Source organism: Scomber scombrus, chromosome 17 (assembly GCF_963691925.1).
Source record: "Scomber scombrus chromosome 17, fScoSco1.1, whole genome shotgun sequence".
NCBI lineage: Eukaryota > Metazoa > Chordata > Actinopteri > Scombriformes > Scombridae > Scomber > Scomber scombrus.
Window position 1 is genome coordinate 21,469,360 of NC_084986.1, and position 15,586 is coordinate 21,484,945.

Consider the following 15,586-nt stretch of genomic DNA (forward strand, 5'->3'; position numbering starts at 1 on the left):
GTCAAAAGTGAGCTGTTACCACCAACTGAGCAAAACACATAAGTACCAGTTTAAAATGGGAAGGAAAAAAAAAAAACCTAGATATTATCTCCACCTCTGAAGGCATTCCAACTCTTAAAAGCAGTCGATCCCAACAGTGACCGTGTGAAATGTCAGATATTCCCACTGATGAAAGCTGACATAATGCATTAAGAAAATGGAGAAGTGGACTTGTCGTGGGAAAAGGTTAGACTTCACTTTGTGTGCATGTGTGTCTTAATAAAACACAGCACATTTAAATTCCCGTACATCAAATAGGTCCTGTGTGCCATGTTTTACCTGACTACTTCTCCATGCCGACAGATGCTGTTCACATTAACATCACTCTTTATTGGGTTTGAAAGCTGTAAATCTTAATCTTTTACTACCGTTCAGGTATCTCAGAGGAACCAGGGAGATTTGGTAGAGTGACGCAAAATCCCACAAAACACACACACACACACATACACACACAGGGTTGCATTCACATACATACAGAAAGGTAATAAGTCTTGTTAAAGTTGTACTGTAAACTGTGTGTAGGGATTTCATTAATGTTTTATTTACATATGTAGATCTACTGTACATGTGAAATTACTAAGGTTTGTGTTCACCACCAGCAGTGGGCTTCAGTTTTACATTATGACACTTTAAGCAATCGTTACAGACACAGTTCTGTGGCAGTTGCAGTATACTGACATTATTAGCTAGCCTCAGTCACCATTTTGTCCATTCATGACCATTAAACAAAGACACCCTCCATTAAAATATCCTATCCTATGTTCTGTTTTTCTGTGATAGGTTAACTGCTGACAGGATAGCTATTGCATTAAGCTATATGTCTGAGGCTAATGTGTTGCTAACATGTATCTGTTAAATTAAAATTGGCCTAACTGTTACTGATATTTTACTCTTTATTGACTTTGTATTGGGGCTTGGCCAATGTTGTTTTTTATGGTGGAAGCTACTTTGTTTTTTCCTGACATGAGAGACAATTTACAGTAGCTAGCATGAACTTTAACAGCCAGTTTGATATTATGCTAGCAGGTAACTCCAATTACTTTATTTTTCAATTTTGCAGTACCCTAAGTCTGGTTAATTGTTGTTTGTGGTATTTCTTATTGTGATTTGGGTAACAGTCATGGATGGATTAAGAGCTGGATGGGGCAACGTCACTCAGTCTTGCAGCTAATTTCTTCTCAGTGGTCACTCGCGGCAGACCACCATTATAAAACAAATGTCTGTAAAACTGTTGACAGGAGAACCTTGAACTGCTAACAAGGTGACTGATTCTTTCTATTATGAATTTTTCATGTAGGTTTTATTTTACTGAGTATTTCAACAATCTGAAAAAAGAAATACCACAAATTATATTCTGGGAGAAACATAAACATAAACATTTTTCCTTCAGTATATTGAGCACCAACAAAGACAACTGAGCAACCAAATGACTAAATCAGCATTTACTAACTTTCATCTTGCCCAAATGTGTGCTGACACAAATATAAGACTACAATACAAGTAGAAACAGAACCCAGCTGTACAACCCCAAAGCACTAAATAACTTCAGTATCAACAGAAAACATATTGTACTTGACTGGAACTCCCAACTGTGCATGCACACAAGGAAAAACAGACACCAGTAACCTTTGATTCTCCATTCCCTGCTGAACAGCTGTTTTATAATAAATAATAAATTAATCTTTCTAGTAAAAAAACAAACTACAGCACATTTTGTAGCACTCTCCTTTATAAGAAGAAACAAATATTTCTTTGGGGAAATACATATTTTCAAGTAATGTGTGTGGAGTGTGTATGGAGGTCAGTAGTGGCAATTTAACACATAATCTCTTATAAAGTGTTAAGGAATGAATTCATTCAAATACTTGTATTACTACTTTTAGCATCATTGCACAGAATCTTGCATAAGCCATTAGTCATGCTCAGCATCACTGTCACAGGAGCTAATACAGCAGAGCAGATGGTATGTGCAGATCACATGTGGAAACATTTATAAATGCAAACAGACCTACATTAATCCCCTGAGTCAGGAACTAGGATGCAGAAAAAGTCTGCAAATACAAACCATACAAAGTTACACTCACAAATGTACCCTCAACCACACAAAAACCTCACACTCAAAAACTTGTTGCTCCCTTGGGAAATATGTATGGAGAGGTGCAGGACCTGGCCAGCTGGTTAAACCATCATTTATCAGTGTTTTGATTGAATTTTTTAACTAATGAAAACTTTATATGTTTTCTTATCAGGGCTTAAATTTCAACATCCTGTTTTTACTCTTTAAAATACTTCCTATTTCCTGTTAAGAGCAAGGAACTGCAGATGTCAATCCTTTTTTATATATTCTTCAACATTCAGAACCATCCTTTCTCAGTATTTTCGCTCACTGAGTGCCACTATTAGTGGTAGTGTTCAGTGCTGTTTTTGAATAAAATTAGCATTTTTCTGCATCTTAAATGTTAATATCATTTTGCAACTTTTTTTGATTCCAGGATATGTTTCCTTTTTCTGTGTCTGCAGTGTTCAGGAAGGTTGACAACCTGGCTGACGAGGAGTCTGTCTACTATAAGAAGATCATCAGTGTTCAGCAAGGAATAAAGGGTAAAATAGCTGCTTGACTCAGAGAATATCATTTTTTATACTGAGTCAGCATGTTTTTATACAGCACTTACATATATAACGCAGACAACAATTACATTAATAGGTTTCTTTAAGTAATCACTCAATAGAAAAGCTTCATTCTTATGGGGGGAAGAAAACGAAAATTGAATTTACTGTGCGACTGCTTTGAGGAATTTCATCATGTATTCTTAAAATATATGAACATTTATAAGAAACACCCTAAATGTATTACTTGTATTTGGCAGCTTTTGACTGTTTAGCCAGTTGCAATGGAAATGAACAATGGTTAAATTTCCATTTTTCTGAGTACCCAAAGGATTCCCATCCAGGTTGATTTTAAAAATTGGGACTGAAAGTTCATCCTTGACCAAGGAAACAGCAGCAATCAGTCTCACTGCAAGGTTCTGTTACTTACTTTGTTAAATTAAGTAATATTTAGTATCATCCTCAGATTGTGTGATAGGAATTAAAGATAGAGTCAGCCATTCTGTAGAAACAGACTCAGAGGGTAAAAAAACCCAACTCAAACGTTTCAGAGTCAGTGCTGATTGATACATTTAATAAAAGTGTATCTGTTACGTTATAAAACATTTTCGTTGTGAATTAGCCATGGCATCTCTCTCCCACCATTTAACAGGTGCTGTAGACAGGACTATCATGTCCTCATACAGACAGCTGCTCTGATGATTTCCCTCTTTCCTGTGCACAAGCACCAACACCACCTACTGATTGGCTGGATTTGTGGTGTGTAGCTCAATCAGAACGACTTTGTTTCCCATTCATAGAGCCAAGGCTATGTATGAACACTGCATTTCTTTTCACAGCACACACAGAACAGACATCTAGTGGACCATGAGGAGATATTTACTTAATTTTATAAAAAGTGTATTGAACAATATTTCTCCAGAATCACTGACTCTATCTTTAAAGCTCCAGCGCAGCGTCTAAATGAACTTTGTTGTAAAATTGTTCTGTCATCTGTAAACATGCTGCATACAGTATGTATTAGGTTCTTGAAGTTTGAACCAGTAAGAATGATTGAGTGTGATGTCAGAGGAATTCAGAAGATCTCTTGCAAATATGGTAGCCAGATGTTTTGCTATATAACATGTCATCTAATTTTTTCCCCCATACTGTCTCACAGCCTTATGTCCCCTCTCTTTCTTTTCTTTCTCTGTCTTTCAGATGTTAGCTCCACCTCTAACTGTTCAGGCTGTCTGGATGTGACTTTGTACAGTGAGGAGATCAGCAGGCTGAAGATAGAGTTTGAAGACATCCAGAGAATGATACTGGCACAGGAACAGGTATAATGGATCACTAGTAGAAACTCATACTTTTTTATGAAAACAGTGTCACATGACATGTTTTTCTTTTTTATTATCATCCCATTAATAGAAGAAAATACATGGATACTCTGTCGCTCCTCTTTGATCCCCCAGGTCCTTGACGAGGCCTCTCAGACCCAGACCAATCTAAAAGCCACCAGCACCCGGCTGACTCGCGACATGCAAAACCACCTAATGTCAATCAAATTTCTCAACCAGTCGCGGGAAAGGTACCTGGATCAGGTGGAGGGCTGGAAGGACGTGATCGAGGAAAATGGCGAGAAGTTGAAAACTCTGACAGAGGATCAGGATGACATCAAAGCTACCGCACAGCAAGTTAACACCACAGTGGCGCTCAGGTGAATAAGGCGAGAGATATTTGGACAGATAACATAGCTCTCTAAAATGAGAATTTGATACTAAAAACCTGATATTAGCATAATTATTCTTCAGATTTATTTTGTTTGGAAGGCAAATATGCCTTTTGGAGATGTCATAATAGAAATAAACTCTAAGAATATAAGAAATCTAAAAGCAAAGCATTACATTTCCAAAATCTTTAATTAGCAAAGTGCATAAGGTATTATCAGAAACAGCACATCTGGTGGATAAGTGTAATTTATCTTCAGCTACATTCACATCATGTGTTCCTGACCTTTTAATTTAGTGGACAAAGTGGGAACTTCATTGGCTGACAGTAGGCAAGAAGCCAGAGTCTGTCATAATTGCCATTTTGGGACAAGCCTCATGAGCAAAATGTTGTTTACGTTGCCAAACCACAATAAAATAGCAACCAGGTTTTCGCATTTGAAAAAGACACAGCTGTGACTTTAAACAAAGAATATGACTGATGGATTTTATTATCTTTGCTGTTATGAAATACAACTAGAAATTTTAATGGGGTGATAAAATTGTTAGATGCCTTTTTTATTTTTTGCAATGTGTAGCACATTTATGAACAAGAAAAACCTATTTCCTCTTTACAAGCAAGCAGGGATGTAAGTAAATTAAGCCACTGTACCTCACATCTCCTTTGTGCTTCCCTCTGCTCTACAGCACAATGCGGATAGACGCCCTGCAGAGGAAAGCAAATGAGGAAACTGTTGTCCTCCAGAAGCTGACCAGCGACTGGCAGAACTACAGCCGAGTTCTGAGTGTGATGAAATCCAACACGAGTAACACCGTGCAAAACATGCGCTTTCTCCAAAACAACATCATAGCAGATCACCAGAGAATAGCCATGTCCACTGAAGTGTTCTACGACCTCACTCAGCAGGTATGTTTAGATCTATAAATTCATGAACAGGTTGGGTTCAGGATCTGGATGCAAGTTCAATATTTTTCTGTCTAGATCAGTACTATGAAGAGGTTTTATAACATGAGAAGGGAAACACTTCCGATAAAAAAACAAAAACCAACCCACACACAACTTTGTGAACTATGCACGCTGGTTGAGAATTAAAATGTCTATCTGTAGCTTAAACACAGTCATGTGTAATCTTGTACTCGTGCACCAGTTTGGGGACCAATTTGAACCTTGATAGTGACAACATGTTTTAAAAAATCTGAATTAGATTCAGGTTAGAACTGGGGAAAGGGTCAGAATTACTTATGATGGTTGGGACTAGCATGTCAGTGGGTCCTCACAAGTATAGAAGTACTACATATGTGTGTGTTTTTAAGGTGATGAACCTGCAGATGCAGCTTGATAATGTAACCTCTTTCATGGATGAGTATGAAGAGAACATGCATGACCTTCAGTACCATTCCAGGTAATACACATGCACAGATATTTGTACTAATACATGCATGGGCATGTTGTCTTGATTGATCAATTAATTGTTTGGTCCATGAAAGGTTAAAACTTGTGGAAAAAAATGCCATTCACAATTTCTTAAAGCTCTCTGTGATACCTTCAATTTGCTTGTTTTGTCTGACCAACAGTTCAAAATATATAGTTCTCTTTCATAATATTTCGTTCGATGTCTCACTATGGGATGCACGCCTCGCTGCAGCCCTCAGAAGCATTTATCTCATTACGCCAATCCTGATTGGCTGGTGAACGTGTCCGTCCGCCACAGGTAGTCCCACCTACCTTAAATAGCTCATGCGGACGGCACCACCCTCATTCAAACACCTCTTCTCACTCGGAGCATATCTCGCGTCCAGAGCTAGCTAGCTTAACTGTCCATAGACGGATCTTATTTAGCTTCTGTCGCTGGGCGCTACTAGCTTAGGACATTTTTTCTGCTTCGTCGGTCACACCAGATCGAACTCAGTGCTTTCCTGCCCTCCACGGCTTGGTCAGCACTGCTCTCGACGCCCCACCACGGCTACTCGAGCACCGGGCATTAGCACACCAGCTAATTCTCGGCTTCTTCACGGTTAGCACACCAGCTAACTGCCTCGGCTCCCTGCCTGCACACCAGCTCGCACGGAATGGAGGCTAAAACCCCTCACACCAGAGGGCACGGAGACTCCGGAGCCAGACTCTGTCGCTGCGGGAATAAGATATCGAGCATGGATCCACACCAGGTCTGCTCGTGCTGTCTTGGGCTGGAACACGCCCGGGCGGCTATCGAGGTCCCCGGCTCGTGTCAACACTGTGCGGTGTTCACCATCAAGAGTCTCCGCAGACGACTAGCCCGCCAGGCTAGCCTGTCTGGACATGACCCCTATCTCTCTTCCGACGGCGCCGCCGTCGAGGGCGGAGAGGAGGTGGGGGTCGCTGCGGTGGCGACACCGGAGGCTAGCGCCAGCTGGGGCTCCCAGCTCGAGCTAGCCGCGGTTCCCCCGCTGGAGGAAGACGTCCTGGATTTGGACTATGGGGAAGATGATGATGGCGCCTTGGATCTCCTCATATCAGAGGATGAAGAAGAGGATGACATCTTCATCACACCGGCTCAGGCTGCAAAGCCCGCGGCTTCCGTCGACTCTCGGGATGGAGACGAGAGTAGCACACCAGCTTCTCCCTCCCCCAGCTCGGACATGCTCGACGTGTGCAAACGCGCAGCTGCCCGGCTGGGCATCCCCTGGCCCGCTGTCGTAGCTGAGATCACCAGATCACGCTACGAGGGGAAGAAATTGCCCTTGGCCAAGAGCGCGACGAAGCAACTTCTCCCCGTCTTCCCGGAGCTGCTGGAGGAGGTGGCGCGCTCATGGAGAGACCGCCCCTACAGCAGCCGGAGCCCGGTTCCCGGGGCCTCGTCCCTCGACTGTGAGGCGATGGAGAGCCTGGGTCTGCTCCGCATGCCTCCGATGGAGCCACTTGTTGCAGCTCACCTTCACCCCCAGCTGTCAGCGGTGTCCTCCCGGAGCCCCAGCCTGCCGTCCAAGTCCGACCGTTTTCAGTCAGCCCTGACTGAGAAAGCGTACAAGGCGGTGGCGCTCTCGGCCAGAGCGCTCAATGTCCTCTCGCTGCTCACGGCTTACCAGGCTGAGTTGTGCGAGGATGTTGTGCAAACTCAGGACTCAGCTGCGTGGGAGGAGATACCGGTCATCACCGACCTGTGTCTCCGTGTCCAACGCTGCGCGGTCCAGGCCACGGGTAGAGCGATGGGGACCATGGTTCTGCAGGAGCGAGCGCGGTGGCTCAACCTCGCCAGCCTGTCAGACAGAGAGAAGGACGACGTCCTGGACATGCCCATTGTCCCGGAGGGGATTTTTGGTTCCGCCCTAGCATCGATGCGACAACGGTGTGAAGCCAAAAAGAAGGAAGACGAAGCTCTCAAGCTCTGCCTCCCTCGCAAGCCCCCAGCTCCCTCTCCACCTGCGCAGCGTAAATCATTCGCGCAGGCTGCTTCCCGGGTTTCGCAGTTCAAAATACCGAAACATCCGAAGCCTCAGCCCGCCCCGCCGCCCGTGCCCGGTCGGCCCGGCTGGTTCAAGAAGCCCTCGGCCCCAGCTACAGCTCCGCCGGCACAGCCCGCGCAAGCTACCAGCCACCAGGCCAGGAAGAAAAAGAGAGCGGCCTGACCGCCCCTCTCGTCACCGGTGATGCAGCTGGAAGTTCCCTGTTCTCCAGCTCCACCTGTTTGGCTTCCGAGCGTGCACTCCGGGGCCCCCCACGCCCCCATCTCCCAGCTGCCACGGACCGTGCCAGAGCAGACCGGGAGAGACGGACATCTGACGGCAGAGGGTTCAGCGGTTGCCCCTCTCCCATGTCCACAAGCACGCACACACACACAAGTTTTCATAAAGAAAATAAAATGTGTCCCGCTGTCGCATCCGGGCCGAGTGCCGAGGGCGCAGCTAATAAAAGCCAAAACTATAAAAATAAACAGCGCGGTGGCGGCACCTGCTGTCCCACCCCCGGGGAAAGCTGCGGCTTTTCCCGGGGTGAGGGCAGTGAGGTCCCCGTCACTGCGTTGTCCTCCCGGGCCAAAGTGCACAGCACCGCCCAGAGGCCATGTCAGTTTTCCACCACAAGAGGGCGCCACCGCACCGCGGTTGGGACCTCTCATGGTGGAAGAGCTGCAGCGCGTCTCACCTCTCTGCCGCAGGTGGCAGAGGTGGGCTGCGCTCGCAGCTTCGCCCTGGGTGTTGAAGACGATTTTGAGGGGTTACAGGCTGCAGTTTGCCGCTGTTCCCCCTCGATTCGCCGGCATAATAAACTCCCAGGCTCAGGGAGAGTCAGCTCGTGTTTTGCAAGAGGAAATCCTCTCACTGTTAAACAAAGGAGCAATCTGTGTCGTTCCTCCCGCACAGTGTCAGAGCGGTTTTTACTCCAGGTACTTTCTGGTCCCAAAACGGGGGGGGAGTGGTATTCGCCCTATCCTGGATCTACGTGCTCTGAACAAATTTCTCAGGAAATACAAGTTCAGGATGCTCACACACGCATCCCTGCTGCGCCTGGTGCGACAGAACGATTGGTTCACTTCTGTCGATCTGAAAGACGCGTATTTCCACATTCCAATATATCCTCCCCACAGAAAGTATCTGAGGTTCGCTTTCCAGGGGACGTGCTACGAGTACCGCGTGCTCCCATTCGGTCTGTCTTTAAGCCCGAGGGTGTTCGTCCGGTGCACGGAAGCGGCGATAGCCCCACTGAGACAGCAGGGCATTCGCTTGGCCACATATCTGGACGATTGGCTACTTTTGGCACAATCGAGGCAGGAGGCCATGGCGCATACGCGTATTCTCACACGGCACCTATTAGACCTGGGTTTTGTGATAAACGCGGAAAAGAGCATGCTGTGCCCGACACAGGACATAATCTTTCTGGGATTATCCCTGGACTCGGTGATTTTCACGGCGCGCCTCTCGGCGGAGCGAGTGAGAGCTTTCAGAGCATGTCTCGCGCTTTTCCATCCAGGCAAATCTGTTCAATTCAGATTGTGTCTTCGATTACTCGGACTGATGGCGTCAGCCATTCTCGTGGTTCGTCTCGGTCGCCTCCACATGCGGGAATTCCAGCTCTGGGTGGCCTCATGCGGGCTGGATCCCGTGCGTCATGGCGCACGGAGAGTGTTGGTTACGCCGGGGTGCGTCAGGGCACTGCGCCACTGGCGAGCCCCGTCGTTTCTGACCCGCGGGGTGCCCATGGGCTCTGTCCTGTCCAAGAAGGTGGTCACTACGGACGCCAGCCTGACAGGGTGGGGCGGAATTCACGAGGGCCGGTCAGTGAGGGGCCGCTGGAGTGTGGACCTCCAGCGGTCTCACATAAATTTTCTGGAACTTTCAGCGGTGTTCCTCTCCCTGAAACACTTCCTTCCGTCTCTCATGGGCCATCATGTCCTGGTGAGGACGGACAATACGACGACGGTAGCGTACATCAACCGCCAAGGGGGGTTGCGCTCTCGTCAGTTGCACATGCTGGCACGCAGACTGATCCTGTGGAGCTGCGGTCGTCTCCTCTCCCTGAGGGCGACGCACGTCCCGGGAGCTCTGAACACGGGCGCGGACCTGTTGTCCAGGGGCGCGCCGGTATACGGGGAGTGGACTCTGCACCCAGAGATTGTGGAACAGATATGGGCCCGTTATGGTCGGGCCGCGGTGGATCTGTTCGCGTCAAGAGGAAACGCGCAGTGCGCGCTGTTTTACTCTCTGCGCAACCTGGATGCTCCCCTCGGCATAGACGCACTAGCGCACGTCTGGCCGCACGAGCTTCTTTACGCGTTCCCTCCCCTGGCCCTGATACCCCCCACTCTGTCCAGAGTGAGGGACCACGGCCACGCACTGATTCTGATAGCTCCGCATTGGCCTGCAATGCATTGGCTGGCGGAGATATATCGGTTGCTGTGCGCGCAACCTTGGCAGCTCCCGCTGCGCAGGGACCTGTTATCACAGGGGGGGGGGACGGTTTTCCACCCGCACCCAGAACGCCTGGCGCTGTGGGTTTGGCCCCTGAGTGGTTCAATTTGTCAGCTGTGGGACTCCCACAGCGTGTGATTTCCACTATACAAAGTGCTCGAGCCTCTTCCACTAGGTCTCTGTATGACTGTAAGTGGAGAGTGTTTGAGGACTGGTGTCACAGAAATGGCCACGTTCCTTTTCAGTGTCCAGTAGGTGTGATATTGTCATTCTTACAGGACCTGATTGACAAACGAAAAGCCTTCTCAACAGTTAAAGTGTACTTGGCAGCTATAGCCGCCTGTCACGTGGGGTTTGGGAAACAAACAGCGAGCCAGCACCCGCTGGTTTGCCGTTTTATGAAGGGAGCGCGCAGGCTTCTCCCCGTGTCCAGACCGCTGGTGCCACCATGGGATCTGGCTGTGGTTCTGGAGGGGCTCAAGGGTCCTCCTTTTGAGCCGCTGGGGGGAGCAGGCTTGAAACACCTGTCTCTCAAGACAGTGTTGTTACTGGCTCTGGCTTCGGCTAAACGGGTTAGTGACATCCATGCGCTTTCGGTGCATCCATCATGCACTCAGCTTTACCCGGGGGATGTGAGGATGATTTTGAAGCCCAACCCGGCCTTTGTGCCTAAGGTAGTGGGCTCATGTTCTCCTATTGACCTTGTGGCCTTTGCTGCCTCGCCTGGAGAGCAGCGGTCACATGCGTTATGTCCAGTCCGTGCGGTGCGCACTTACATGGACAGGACTAAGGGTTTCAGGAGGAGCGATCAGCTGTTTGTCTCCTGGGCTAATCCTCATAAGGGGAAACCTGTCACAAAGCAGCGCCTGTCCCACTGGGTCGTGGAGGCGATTGCTTTGGCTTATACGAGTCAGGGTTTGCAGACACCTGCGGGTCTGCGGGCGCACTCGACTCGGGGCTTGGCCGCATCCTGGGCCTTATTCAGGGGAGTTTCTGTTCAGGACATCTGTGCTGCAGCGAGTTGGTCCTCGCCTCTCACTTTTGTCCGTTTTTATATGCTGGACGTCTCCGCTCCGTGCGTGGCACGCGCGGTTTTGCTGTCCTGATTGGAACAGAGTACCTTTTTCCCTGTGGGTTGGTGGACGCTCGATAAGCTTGTCTGGCAATACGGGAGCGACCATATCCCATAGTGAGACATCGAACGAAATATTATGAAAGAGAACTTTAGGTTATTTACATAACCCCGGTTCTCTGAGTAATATGAGTGAGATGTCTCACCAGACTACCCTTCTTGCTTGGGCGAGTGAGAAGAGGTGCTTATCTTGAATGAGGGTGGTGCCGTCCGCATGAGCTATTTAAGGTAGGTGGGACTACCTGTGGCGGACGGACACGTTCACCAGCCAATCAGGATTGGCGTAATGAGATAAATGCTTCTGAGGGCTGCAGCGAGGCGTGCATCCCATAGTGAGACATCTCACTCATATTACTCAGAGAACCGGGGTTATGTAAATAACCTAAAGATTTTAAAATGTTTATTGTACAGCCACAAATCTTCAGATTTGGCATTTTTGCTTGAAAAATTACCAAAAATAATAATGTATTTCAAAATAGTTGTTAATTAATTTGGTAAGTTGCAGATTCACCCCTATACTGTACTTGTGGTAAATTTGTATTGACTTGCATTAATTCCTTGGAGGCTTACCGTACATTTTTCCTATCCTTAATTTAAGTCTCATTCTAACCTTAACTCTGAAATGAACCCTACCACACACAAAAAAATGCCCAAATGAAAGGTAAATCCTGACAATGATTATAGTACACACAATTAAGTAAGAATGACAATTATATAAGTAACTAGAGCCTAGAATCTAGTATCTGGAAGTAACAATGTTGATACAGGAAGAAACCCTCATTTAACTATCCCTTTTAGGTACTACGAAAATCGGACAGGCGAACGCTTCTCTGCCTTGGATGGTCGTCTGAACTCCATTGAAATGGAGATCGACACAATATCCTCCAGCATCAACGCCACCGTCAGTCACGTCCAAAGCATGTACAAGTATGTCAACATCGAGAGTTCAACCTGTCAGGGCCGCCTGAGCAGACAAACAGAAGATCTACAGGTTGGAACTACACAAGCCATACAAAAACTACATTTTTTCACACAAAAAATATATAGGTGCAAGTTGAAGTCCTTTCAACTTTATCAAATATCTTGTCATCTGCATACAACATTATGCACACTCTTTGCTTAACTGGCAGCTTCGGAATTCGATTGGTTTAAAAAACAATTGATTTCTTGGCCACATGTGTGGGACTATGCTATAGTCTATGTGTTTTTTTTCCTATCATGCATTGACATATTTGTGGCAAAGTGGGGTTTCTTTGCATTTTTGACAAACAGTCCAGACAGTGGATAAAATGTGTTTATACGTTTTCCTACTGTCTCCTCCTTGTTATTTGTGTATGTGTTCTTGTGGATTTCTTCTTTTACTTCATACGTTCATCCTGTCTACTTTCTGCAGAACATGAACAATACAGTCTTGTTACTCCTCACCTTGGCCGACACGCTGAGACAGCAGAACATGTTGTTGAATGTCCGACTAGATATGGATGTCAGGAACCTGTCCATGGTGATGGAGGAGATGAAGCTGGTAGATACACACCATACACAGGTCATAAAGAACCTCACTATAGTAAAAGGTACAGTGGATGTTGCTGTATATAAATATAATCTGAATGCCTCTGTATAGTGTCCTTTGCAATTTTACCACGCCATTTTCTCTCAATAGGTGTTCCAGGACGACCAGGGCCCAAAGGGAACCGTGGTGAGACTGGTTCAAAAGGACCCATGGGACTGACTGGAAGCAAAGGTGACCAAGGCCCCATAGGAGGTCGTGGATCTGCTGGAGAGAAGGGGTCTATTGGACCTAAAGGTGCACCAGGTGAAACAGGCCCCACTGGCAACAGAGGTGCAGTAGGCATAAAAGGAGCCAAAGGATCTCTTGGTCAGCCAGGGTCCCGTGGTGAGAGGGGCCAGAAAGGTGACATGGGCCCCTCTGGAAAAGACGGGCCCCCAGGACCAACAGGACCTAAAGCAATCGAGGGTGATGTAGGACTACCAGGCATGCCTGGGCCAAAAGGGCCAAAAGGAAAACCTGGGCCAGTTGGGTCCCCTGGCCGACCAGGAACTCCTGGACCTCCAGGATTGCCATATCCCCATGACCAAATCAATGTCCAGCAGCCAAACGAGTCTGCTGCTGGATCCGAGAGGCGTTAGAACTCAGAGGTGATTTATAAACCACAGAAGCTTTATTGACAGATATAAACAGGAAGAGTATATCGACATTGTGACTGGTGATGCAGCAGTTGATGAAAGGAAAAACTCTTATTCCATTTACATGGGATTGTGCAAGATGGCAGAGAACTTCATAACCATACCAAGTGCAACAGGTATTCTCCTGATAAAAAAGACTTAGCAAGCTGAGGTAAATCAAGAGGAAGGTTTACAATTAGAAGACAGAACTGCTGCCACAGACTGAACTGTTGTTTCCTTTGGTTTATCATTGACTTCTAATTGACCATTTTTGTCTTGAGAGTACCCAGAACAATAATGGACGATTTGGTTAGACTTTGTTGGTAAGAGGAGAAACTGCCTTCATCCAACACTGGGATCTCACCAGTGCTTTTGATGGGTCTTCCCTCACCCACCTGGTAATCCAGATACAAATAACAAACAATGGGCTTTTAATGGAGTGGAAACTTTTAATAGATGGTGGGAAATCATGCCCATTATTGAATTTGAATGTACTCGAAGGGAAGAAGGTGTGTGAAGTTGTTGTGGAGTCACCAAAACCACAGAGGGCATAATAAATAAGAGGAGAATTGGTCTGAAGTAGTGGTGGTTTCCCATCCACGCTACCAGACTACTCAAGGGTTTACATTTCCATGCACTAGTATAAGGACACAAAAAAGTCTGCTTCTTCTTACATTATATTCACATTGACACATCCTTTTCTGGTGGACTGCACTTTATTGGTTCTTTAAGAGTAAAATTTGAGAATTTGTGTCCATTTTATTTCAGAGCAGGTACTCTGACGTAAAACAGTGATTTTATGACGTCTGTTTGATGAATTGAAAATTTGAAAATACACAGTTTAGGCCCTTCCAGTCTGAAATTTCAGTTGAGTGCTCTGATGACCATTAACCTATTTTACATTGTATAAGATGTTTACTACTCTTGTTGCTGTTGTAAGCAAAAATGAAGAAAGTAACTAGTTCGGAAATACATTTTCTTTTATTCCAAAAATAAGATGGGAAGATTGAAACCACTCTCATGTCTGTGCAGTGAGAAAGAAGCTAAAGCCAGGAGAAGACTAGCCTAGGCAAAGCATAAAGACTGGGGGCGTGGGGGGAAACAGCTAGCCTTGCTCTGTGCAGTGTAACCCTAACCTTAATTAATACGTATCTTGTTTGTTTAGTTCATACACAAACAAAAATGCAAAAATCTCAATTTGTGGTTATAAGGTTGTTTTTTGTGTAGAGCGTCTTCAAGAAGCTGTTTTGTCACAGTGCATGCAACTGCCTCTGAAATCACAAGTTGTTGTTTTACCATTTCTGTGTATGTACAACGTAAAAAACAAGATACAACATTTTTATTATTATGAATTTTGAGCTATATACAGAGCCAGGCTAGCTGTTTCCTAATGCTAATGTGTGATATTGATCTGTGAAGTGAATGAAAATGTACTGTTTCTTTTGGAGGTATGACGAACACAAGGAACTCATTCAACTCATAAAATGTTGGTACTTGTGTAAAACAGTGATAAAAATGATCAACACAAAGGTAGCGCTTACTTACAGTTGGTTTTCATACAACACATTTTTTACATCTGCCACAGTTTTTACTAAAATCACTTGTGATAACAGAGTAATCACTTTTAAAGCGGTTTACATCTTACGATACATACACAAATAATCATTTATAGCTAGGGGCTTTACAAAAAGGGAAACGTACTAATTGTTTGTAAGACTGTGTGTTGTTATGAAATGCGACTGGCTTGCATTGAACTCCAATAAAAGCTTCTTTTTTTAACAGTTGTGGTCTTGTGAGTATATATGTAAGCACATTGTTACCCTGTAAAGAAAAGGGAGCAGTTTTGTCATTAATTTAAAACACATCAACCCCTCCCATTAGATTTTTGAGGTTTGCTGCCACTGACTTAAAGATATGTGATTGTCTAGATTTACCCTGTTGTTTTAACATATGTTTTAACAATCTGCCAAAAAATTTACTGTACTGTAGAATATATTAAAATACAGGGTACAGATGTCCAAAGTGTATAAGG

At 45.6% G+C, this 15,586-nt stretch overlaps 1 protein-coding gene across 1 annotated transcript in view; it reads left to right on the plus strand.

Moving 5' to 3' along the window:
* LOC133997634 (scavenger receptor class A member 3-like) overlaps window positions 1–15,333 on the plus strand; it is a 28,427-nt gene extending 13,094 nt beyond the window's left edge. The window contains exons 5-12 of the mRNA XM_062437303.1: window positions 2,560–2,640; window positions 3,847–3,965; window positions 4,101–4,345; window positions 5,043–5,262; window positions 5,670–5,758; window positions 12,169–12,361; window positions 12,764–12,941; window positions 13,031–15,333. Coding sequence (XP_062293287.1) covers window positions 2,560–2,640; window positions 3,847–3,965; window positions 4,101–4,345; window positions 5,043–5,262; window positions 5,670–5,758; window positions 12,169–12,361; window positions 12,764–12,941; window positions 13,031–13,518 — 1,613 coding nt within the window. The 3' untranslated portion in view covers window positions 13,519–15,333. The remainder of the gene's footprint in view (window positions 1–2,559; window positions 2,641–3,846; window positions 3,966–4,100; window positions 4,346–5,042; window positions 5,263–5,669; window positions 5,759–12,168; window positions 12,362–12,763; window positions 12,942–13,030) is intronic.
* Window positions 15,334–15,586: the final 253 nt, after the last annotated feature.